We start from the raw sequence: 10,253 nt of genomic DNA on the forward strand, positions 1-10,253 counted from the left end.
CTGCCAGTGGAACTAGGAAATCTTCTGAAAGTCTAAAATACACATTTCCAAACCACTCTTACTAAAAAGAAGAAAAAAAAAACATAAAAAAAACCCGTCATAATCATGGTTATTTGTTCAAACGAACAAATTTGTACATTTAAATGAAAAGTGGAAATGAATATTGCAACGTGTGAATCTGACAGTGGATTCAACATGACAACAGGTCAAGATTAAATACGAGAACATTTTGCAGTACCTGGGAAGTATGTGGATAAAATGCTGAAAACGATGTACTAATGAAATGCACTAATAACTTAGAAGGTCCTTGCCTACATCACCCCTTAATTAGTTTCAACTTGGAGTAGCTTCCTGTTTGAGTCGTGATGCTTTTATTTTGACGGGGTAATATCCGGTTTAGCTCTTCGGGCAAAGTTAGCTTAACGACAACCAGAAGATGTAACGTATAAAATGCATCTTATCAGCATCCCGCTTGAGAAAGACAAAAGGTATGTTTATAAACCCCGTAAATAAGTACGTTTCAAATATTGTGTGACTTAAACAGTAAAATAAGCAGCTTTTATTTAATCCTGTTTGTATTTAAAACACCACAGAATTTTTAGTCAGTTGGCCGTTAAAACAAGAACCTAAAGAGCCGCAGCAAATATGAAATGCAGTTAAATAAATAATTAAAATCAACATTTGTGAATGTTCAAATGAGCAAGTTATGTTTTAGAGTAAAAGCAAATCCACTGGGGTGTGCAACAGAAAAAATGTCTTTATAACGAATATATTCGATGTCATTCCCAACTCAGCTCCATCAAAGGCAGCAAAGCGTATCTGAGAAAAGTTCCGAATACAAAAGCTTACGTTCGACAGTGCGCGAGTCCTCGCTGCATGACGTCACCGCGCCAGCGACGTCGTGAACGTGTACGCTTCCTAACGAGGAAGTCGTCGGTTTGTGTTGACGGAATAAGATGCTTCAGCTATGCTTCGGATCAAGGCAGCAATAAATGGTACGTCCCTGTAAAAACGGAGACATCTTTCAGTTCGTACTTGTTGAACTGCTACAGAAAATGTGACTTTATTTTAACTCCTGATAGAAAACCACAGCTGTTGTCATGCTATGTTGATGCTAACTAAACGTTGAGCAGCTGATACAAAGAGAAAGGAGAGAACATAAAAGCACCAACTGTTATTTCTGTTTTACATGATTAGACGGACGTTATTCCCTTAATTATGCTAAAGCGGTTTTAATAAAATTCTTATAAATGTGGCTACTCTTTCATAGATTTATTGGTTTCAAATGTATATTGAGAATGGCTACCTGTGTCTGTCAAAAAGCCCAAAGCTAAACTCGACTGTGTTGTCCTTCAATCAGGGGTCTTCAATCAGGGGTGTCCACAGTGCGGGGCGTGGGCCATATGAGGCCTTTGGGGATAATGTAGTATGTGGATAGATAGCAGGCCTAAAAGTTGGTCTTCAGCAAATTTCATGACATTGTTTGACATCAGTCCAATTCAATCGAATTCAATTAAAAAGATGCTTTATTAAACTTGGAGGGAATTTAAATGTCATTGTAACTCATCCAAGTTTCTTCAAAGACTTGCCACGCTCCCAAGAACTCTGTCTGGTGAAGAACCGCCAGTTTGCCAGTGTTTCAGTTATTTAAAACATAAAAACTCAATCAATAATTATCGACTGATATGAAACTCTCATAACATCTAGCCCTATTGCCACATAATCCCTGTCTCATTTGTTCCAGCTGCACTGACGAGTTGTGACCAGTTGAATTTTGTCTTCAGTGTTGAAGTCATAAACCAGCAGCCTGATTGATTGTGTGATAGGTCTGAAGAGGTGAACCCAGAGCAGCCTCCTGCACCGCACCTAGCCAGAGCCATGGTGAGCTGCTGCCCCCGCCCCAGGCTCTGCTCCCGTTCCTCGGCCTACACGCTCGCTCTAGGCCTGGGCTTCGTTACCTTGGGGACGAGTCGCATCCTGCTGCTCAAGTTCTCAGCAAACGACGGTGAGCGACAGGATGTACATTTTCAAACGTAACACGTAATAAACTCTGTGTCTCTGTAAGAGGCGGTTGTCTCCAGCAGGGGCTTCTGACAAAAGAGATTGGATCCCTTTCATAAGTAATACATCTTGCTGCTTTTTTTTTTTTTTTCGACTTTATTTTCAGAAAAAAAGTATGACTTCCTCCCTGCATCTGTGAACCTGCTCGCTGAAGCTCTGAAGCTGCTCTTCTGTCTGGTTATGTCAGTCAGAGTGATAGTAAGAGGTAAAAACATCGCTGTCATGGTATTTAGTGGAGATGAACCGATCCAATATTGATATCTGAATTGATCCCGATATAGAAAAAAAATTCCAAATGGGGTATCGATGACAATGATCCCGATCCATAAGGGCAGATCTATTCTGTCTAATTCTATGCTGTGTGCCCTGAGCGACATCATGCTTTTATATTTAGAATTTCTGATTTCTCTTTATGAAAATTTTGAAAGAATGTTTGTTGCATTTTATTTTTTAGGTATTTGACCAACATAGTCAAACTGTTGTTTTTGTTTGTTAATTATTCTACATTCACTGTTCTATTCCTGTTTGCTCTGTTATTTCTTTATGTTGGATCAAGCCTGTGAAGCTTTTGGTGTTTTTAAGTGTGCTGTTCTGACACAGAGTTATCAAATAACTGGTTAATTCAGTACATTTATGTTTTCTGCTGTGCATGTGGGTTCCCCCGTCATTTTTATCACTGTTCACTCTTCTTGTCACCTGACACGTTTGATGAGTGTGTCACTGTGATTGTAATCATAGAAGTTTTATAGAAGTTGTTTCTACTTTATGCTCCATTTCAAGTCCAGAACATTTTGGCAGTCTGACATTTGTTTCACTCATCATCTCTTGTCACATATCTCATAGATTCATAGTATGGATCTATGGTGTGTTTTTATTATGCTTGTTTATTCCAGTCTGTCTGGCTTGATCCTGTTTAGGGAGACTATAATCTGTCTGAGAACAGATCATAGTCTAAAACTCTCCATGTTTTCAGTCAGCTAATTATTAACCAGCAGGCTAGTTCTCATTACATTTGCTTGTTTGTTCTTTAAAGAACAAACAACAAGATTATTGTTGTTGTTTGAATTAAAATAAGGGATGCACCAATCCACTTTTTTTACTTCCGATATTGAGAGGTTTAGCATCAGCTGATACTGATCCAATACAGAAAAACATCGCTTTATTGACTCATTCTTTTGCAAGCACACATAAATGTACTGAATTACAAATTTATTTGATAACTTTGCACCAGTACAGCACCTAAATTCACCAAACGCTTCACAAGTTTGATCAAACATGAAAAAACATCACAACTTTAGTTTGTTCCGTCAGTGCAATAAAGAGTTTAAGATGGATAGATATAATGTGAAATAAATAATTTTAATGATATCACTTATACCATAAACCTTAGAATTATACAGAATAGATCTGCCCTTATGGATTGGAAGCATTGTTACTAACAATTTGAGTTTTTCATTATATACATCCCGAAATGTAAAAATATAGGTGCAGCTAAGTAAATATGTTGCATTAAAAATTCATACCAGAATGGTGTGTGTGTGTGTGTGTGTGTGTGTGTGTGTGTGTGTGTCCTCAGAGGGACGATCTTGCAGAGATCTGGGATGCGGCTCCAGCTCCTCCTTCCTGATCTCTCTGAAGTGGGCCGTTCCAGCGTTCCTCTACTTTCTGGACAATCTCATCATCTTCTATGTGATGACCTATCTGCAGCCGGTGGGTAAACGCTCAGATCAGGATCCTCATCACACACTCTCAGGGCCTGACTTAAAGGGATGTGGGGCCCTGGGCTGGAGCTACTTTGAGTACCCCATCCACTATAGGCAAATTTGTCTGCTATTAAAAATTACAGCACAACAATGAGTAGTCTCACGCATGAACTGATGTATGGTAGGTTTAATACGCCCCCCTGAAATTCCTAAAAAAAATTTTTTAGGAAAACATTTTTTAGGATTTTTTTTATTCCTAAAAAAATTGTTTAACTTCTTAATTTCCAAATACTTGAGGATTGTGTATATTTGTCAAATTTCCAGATTTTGAAAAAAATTCAAATGGTTGTAGAATCATGTGATATGGTTCTACAACTTTTACATAAAGTACAATACAAAACATATATTCATTTAAGCAAAAAAAAAAAAAAAAGTGTTTGGTGACCCATAAACACAGCGACATGGGCTACTGCCCATGTAAACCCTTTCTAATGTCTGGCCCAACACATTGTGCCATCCCAATTTATGATTTTTTTATTGTGTGTATTTTGTGTGTTTTGTTTTATTTTGTGTATTTTATCTTTAAATGTAATTTTGTGTATTTTATTTAGCTTTATTTCATTTTAATTTGTGTATTTTATTTTTTTTTTGTTTTATTTTATTCAGACTTTTTGTGGCAGACCAAGTTGAAAGAAAGAAAAAAAATGTTTTGCTTTTCTACAATCAAAATCTTTAAAGTCCAATGTGTTTTTTTAGCCAGACCCCTTTCACTCCAACTCCCCTAAATGAAATAAATTTCACCCAGTTGGCCTCAGAGATTTATAAACCCAGCTGTGTTTATTTAGGTCTCTGTAAAGGTCATGGTTTGTCATTCTCCTCTGTGACCGGCAGTGACTTTGCTGTTTCTCTTGTTGTTCCAGGCCATGGCAGTGCTGTTCTCCAACTTTGTCATCTTGACCACAGCTGTTCTCTTTAGACTTGTTTTAAAGTAAGTGGCTCAACTCAGCATTTCCCTGTTCGTTCCTACTCTAAGAAGTGAATATTTATGCAGAGACAAAAGGCATTTTTGCATTCATGCACTATTGGTGACGTATGAAAGGTGTCTGCTTAGCCTTAAAAGTCTTAAATTAATGCCTAAATTCATTACAAAATGTAAGTTGTCAGGCAAAAGTAGTTGCTGACATACCTTTGATAGCTAGCTAGCTGTTTGCACCTGTCATGCGTATTTGCAGCTTTATCAACATTTGACTGGACAACATTCATTTGTGCCACTGGCTCAGTTCTGTTCACATCCCCATATGTGGTGAGACACATTCTGCGCAAAAGAAAAAGACTTTTCAGCTAGGCACTATGGTGGATAAGGCTATAGTTTCATATAAATCCGCTGCCAAGAGTCACAAACCGCAGAAATGTCTGTTTTTATTAGTATGATTGTAATACAGCCGAATCTCCCAATCATCCCTTATATTTATAGTTTTTTCTATCTTAAATTTCAAGCTGGCACTAAAAAGGTTTTAAAAAGTCTTAAGTTTGACAGGCTGAAACCTGCAGATACTCTGTAGTTAGCTAGCTAGATTCTTTGTGTCTGTCATATCTAAGGGAAACTTTATTCAGAAATGACACAGTTTTGGTGGTCTGGTGTGGCTAAAGCTCCCCATAAAACGATTTTATATTATCTGATATTTCCTTTTGCACATTTCTGTGAAACAGGTATTAGATTCTATTCATAACAGCCTTAAAAAGGTCTGTAAAAGTCTTAAATTAGAGCTAGTGAAGCCTGATCTTACCAACCTGCAGCATGAAGGGTGCTATAGATTTTTCTTAATCTTGTGTTGAGCATCTTCAGACTGACCAGCTGTCGTTCCAGTGGAATGAAACCATAATGACGGAAACCTTCAGCATCAGACGGACATGTTTGTTTTTTTCTGTCAGGAGACGCCTGTCCTGGGTTCAGTGGGCTTCTTTAGTTATCCTCTTCCTGGCCATCGTCTCCTTGACAACAGGATCAGGGGGCAGCCAGAACTCCATAACAGTGCCAGGCCTTCACTCAAACCCGCTCTCCACCCCGTCCAACTCCTGCATCCTCTACACCCAGCTGCTGGAGCAGATGAGAAACAGCAGGTAACTTAACTCTGATTTAATGCAGAATGTTTCACTGAAGAGGGAAAAACAAGACAGGATTTGATCGATTGAAGGAAAAAAATATCTGAGCTTGAATTCAATTTAAAAAATATACTTTACTAATCTCACAGGGAGGTCAAATACAGAAGGTGGTATTCCCAGATGACTTAGAAGCAGGACTGAATCACAATAGAGGAAAACAATAGTTTTATTCAATCTGCAGAGGAAATACACTTCAGTAGCAGCAGAACTAAAAACATTCACTGGTTGATCTCTGTTTCATTCAGAAATGGCAGCCCTGGGTTTCCCTCAGTGTATTATAAGCCTGGAGGGCCACCAGGCTTTACTTGGGGCCCCTCCCAGGCTAAGAGTCATTTGTTTATTTTAAATGGGAGTTTTTATACACCAGTAACATTGACAGTAGAGACAGATTAAGCAGGACATACCAATTGCGCCATCCCTGCATCTGCCTATTGGCTTCACACACTATTTAAAAATTCCTGCTTATGTGACTCAGAATTTTGTAACTTTTAAACATTTTTGAACACAAAAACCCCAAGAGCCCCCACCACCGGGCTTCTGAGGTGTTCTGAGGGAGACTCTGGAAGCCATCGTAGATTGACCAGTAAATGGATTGAGAAAAGACCCAAGAGAGCCGCCGTCTCCAGAGCTTGTACTCCTGTGGTGAGAGTGTTATTGGTTGCTTGGCAGCGCCTCCGAGTCGTGGACGTCGTCTCTGCCTGGTCAGGCCTGGAGGGACCAGGTGGTGGAGAAGCTGCAGACTTTGGGTGTGGGTCACGTCCTGCTGCTGCTTCAGTGCTTCATTTCCGCCATGGCCAACATCTACAACGAGAAGATCCTGAAAGAGGGAGACCAGCTCACAGAGAGCATCTTCATTCAGAACAGCAAACTGTGAGGAAACGCTGAAGCAGCAGGAACGCAGTGTGTGTGTTGTGGTGTGTGTGTTGTGGTGGTCTCACCGGACCGCCCGTTGTCTGCAGGTATGTGTTTGGTGTGGTGTTCAACGCTCTGACTCTGGCGCTCAGCAGCGAGGCGAGAGGACTCACCATCCACTGTGGCCTCCTCCATGGACACAACGTCTCCTCTCTGGCCCTGGTGCTGGTCACTGGTGAGGACTGATGGCTGATTCTGCTGCTGCTGCTGCAGCGCTAACGAGCAGAGATACTGATCTGCCAGTGTCTCGAGATTCAATTGCGATTCTCCCTCCCTCCTCTTCAGCCGCTCTGGGCTTGTCTGTCGCCTTCATCCTGAAGTTCAGAGACAACATGTTTCACGTGCTGACGGGCCAGATCACCACCGTCCTGGTCACCGGCCTCTCCCTCTTCCTGTTCAACTTCCGGCCGTCGCTGGACTTCTTCCTGCAGGCGCCCATGGTCCTGCTGTCCATCTTCATCTACAACGCCAGCCGGCCCAGGGACCCCGAGTACAGCCTGCAGCAGGAGAAACTGCGGGTCATCAACGGAGAGGTGTTCGAGAGGTCCAGAGGGGTAAGCAGCTCGCCTCAGGTCAGCAGGCAGCTTCACACTCAAACATTTTGAGCTGAGCTTTTCACAACTAAGAGGAGTCTGAGCAATTAGCCACAAGAAAGGTCTAAAACATACAGAGAAAAAAGTTGTACACCTTTACCAACATTTTTTAGACATTTGTTATAATCTCTTTCATTTACTAATTTATTAATCATTTACTTCATTTTTATCTATTGTAATTGTTTATTTAGTTGATTAGGCCTTTGTTCACTTTGAGAAAGTGCATTAAAAATGATGAAGAAGAAAAAAAGCTTTTAAGAAAGCAACATTCTGTAAAAATGAACTTTTCTGAGCTTTACATCATATTATAATGTATTCCTTCATTAAAAACATTTGTGGAGTGGTACTTTGATTCTTTCATGCATGTTGAGAAATCCTTTAGTCTCCATGGCAACCATTCAGCTGTGCAACACACCTGGTGGACTCGCGTTAGAGACGAAGCTTCACATTTCAGGACAGCCCTCCCCCATCCAGGTCCTTCAGACTAGCCAGCAGCAATTAGCAAACACATGATGGAACTGAGCATCTACTGAGCTCATTGTAGGAGCTACTTCTCAATGAACAGATGGTTAAAACATTGTTAAAGGGTCAATGGAGGAGCCATGTTGTGAAGGTGGAGCTTCAGAAAGAGCAGTTTTGAGTTTCTCACAGTGACACAGACCCAATTTAGTTATTTTTTCCTTTTCTCTCAATAGTTTATGCACTGAACTGTACAGAATATATCAGATTAAAAAGGTAAAAGGTTTTGAAATGATTCTTCAGGAATCCACTGCAGAGTTTAGGCCATGTGGATCCAGTGGGATGAGTGTCTAAACACATCCTGTTCTCTGTGTGTTCCTGTTGCTTTAGGACGGCGAGGAGCTGGAGCTCCTCACCAAAACCAACACCGACAGCGAGTCTGATGTAGAGTCTCTGTAAAATCCAGAGTTCGGAGGATAAACCGCTGCTAAAGCTGCTCTGCACTGAAGTCTGAACCTCGTCACCCGGCAGGATCTCTGTCTGTTACATTTGAACTGAATAACGATGCTGAATGCCAGGTTCTAATTCAGATTTCTGAAACGTGCCTGTTTGTGCATGAATGCTGCTGTTGAGAGACTTTAAAAAAAAACTGCATTTAAGGATCATTACCAGGTTTTCTGTGTAAATATTCTAGTGATGCCTCCAGCTGTTGAGCCAATAATAAACTGGGATTGGGATCCTGTAAGACTTTGGACTTTTGACACATGAAAAAGTTATTTAATGATCTATGGTTTAATCCTGTAATGTACAGTATAGGTTTTAATCAGTTCATGCTGAGTGGAGTCATCGGTGGCTCTGCAGGGATTCATAAAAAGGAAAAAAAAGGAAACCAAAAACAGAAAGTAATGGAACAAAGTTCTATTTTTTTTCATCAGACGGCCATCTTGCTTTGTTTGCCGGCCTAATGAAACCACGCATTTTGTGGGTCTAAATGTGAAGAAGTGAAGGGGACTTGGTGGAACATCAAGTTTGTCCCACTTTTTATATTTTCTGTGTTGAATTTTCTGAATAATCAGCGTGTATATTGGGATCAAAGGAGTGGAATTTGGATTTTTGCTGCGTCAGTCTTGGGCTCTTTACTGTTCTCGCGATGTCACCAAATGATTAAGAATCAACTACTCATTCTAAATTCTATTTTATTGTGCTATGAGTGCTCAAATATTCAAATTCTCATTGTCAATTTAATTAGAAATAAAGGACAAGCTGCCAATTTCACTTTGTTTCCGGTATTTGTTATGCTGAGGCGAGTGAATCTTTATCAATACAGACATCAGAGAATACTATTGCTGCAATGAGTTGGACAAAAAAAAAAGCTTGTTTACCAATAAAAGCACAAAAACGTTCTGTTCCCACATATTTCTTGAAGTGAAAAATGAAGCAAAAGTGTTTGAGTTCATCAAATGTCCGTGTGCGAATGAATATGTGGAGCAGACTTCCACGTTTTATGTATATTTAATGTTGCGTCTGATCTGAGAGCATTCAGTGAATCGGCTTCAAATCTGCTGCAGCTTCAGCACTAATGTTCATTTGGTGGATTAATTGTGAAATTCTATAAAATGAATCTTTCTCTTAATATTCTTGATGCCTTTGAAATATGTATTCCATTTGTTCTGAAATGTTTTTTTTATTATTAAAAGAAACTTGCCGAAGCACAGTGGGATTTTCGTGTTAATTCTTTATCTAAAAGAAAAAAGAATCAGTTTGAAGAACAAACAAGACAATCTTCTCAACCCGGGTATATAATTAGATAAATTATTTTAAGCATTTTCATTGGCTCAGTTTTAGAACATGTCTTTCAGATTTTCCCTTTAGCGGTTTACCAAATCAAGCCTGTAGGGGGCGGTACTCTTTAAAACATTGTTGCTGGGTACACAGCTCACCCAGAAAAGTTCAAATTACAGTCACTAAATGATGAAGTTTCATTTCCTTCAATTGCTCTTTTGGTGTATAAAGAGTTCAGATGTTTTTCTGGTATATAAATGTAACCCTCTCTCCTTTATATTTATATTACTGAAGCGATACAATCAGTTACGATCCTACTTTTACATTATAAAACCAACTTTTAACCAGGCAGTAAAAATCTGAAGTGACTCAGCTAAACACGGTCCAAAATGTCCACAAACCCTTTTTCCTGCCCTGTACTTTACAGTTGGGGTTGTTATCTCTGGTCATTATGGCCAAACTATTTGTTTTCATTTTAGTTTCGTCAGATCACAGGACACAAGATTGAGGCTTTTCTTAAATCTGTTTGTGTTTTTTGGTTGAACGGCTTCCTCTTTGATGGCTAGGTTTAGGTAAAAGT

General features: G+C 39.7%; 1 protein-coding gene across 1 annotated transcript; it reads left to right on the top strand.

Moving 5' to 3' along the window:
• The first annotated feature begins 394 nt into the window (after positions 1-394).
• On the top strand, positions 395-9,605 carry slc35a5 (solute carrier family 35 member A5). Its single transcript, XM_055059765.1, has 11 exons — positions 395-488; positions 795-995; positions 1,827-2,005; positions 2,168-2,266; positions 3,638-3,771; positions 4,685-4,752; positions 5,697-5,885; positions 6,597-6,797; positions 6,887-7,014; positions 7,125-7,393; positions 8,282-9,605. The coding sequence occupies exons 1-11, from the start codon at positions 451-453 to the stop codon at positions 8,348-8,350; spliced, it is 1,575 nt and encodes a 524-aa protein (XP_054915740.1). The 5' UTR covers positions 395-450; the 3' UTR covers positions 8,351-9,605.
• The last annotated feature ends 648 nt before the right edge of the window (positions 9,606-10,253 follow it).

The sequence above is a fragment of the Poeciliopsis prolifica genome, unplaced genomic scaffold, assembly GCF_027474105.1.
Source record: "Poeciliopsis prolifica strain line A6 unplaced genomic scaffold, Auburn_PproV2 SCAFFOLD056, whole genome shotgun sequence".
NCBI lineage: Eukaryota > Metazoa > Chordata > Actinopteri > Cyprinodontiformes > Poeciliidae > Poeciliopsis > Poeciliopsis prolifica.

What these genes read in the sequence shown, in the direction of transcription:
- slc35a5 (XM_055059765.1), top strand. Translation starts at nt 451, where the DNA reads ATGCATCTTATCAGCATCCCGCTTGAGAAAGACAAAAG. An exon ending in GATCAAGGCAGCAATAAATG is followed by an intron (nt 996 to 1,826) that starts GTACGTCCCTGT and finishes ATTGTGTGATAG; the next exon opens with GTCTGAAGAGGTGAACCCAG. An exon ending in AGTCAGAGTGATAGTAAGAG is followed by an intron (nt 2,267 to 3,637) that starts GTAAAAACATCG and finishes GTGTGTCCTCAG; the next exon opens with AGGGACGATCTTGCAGAGAT.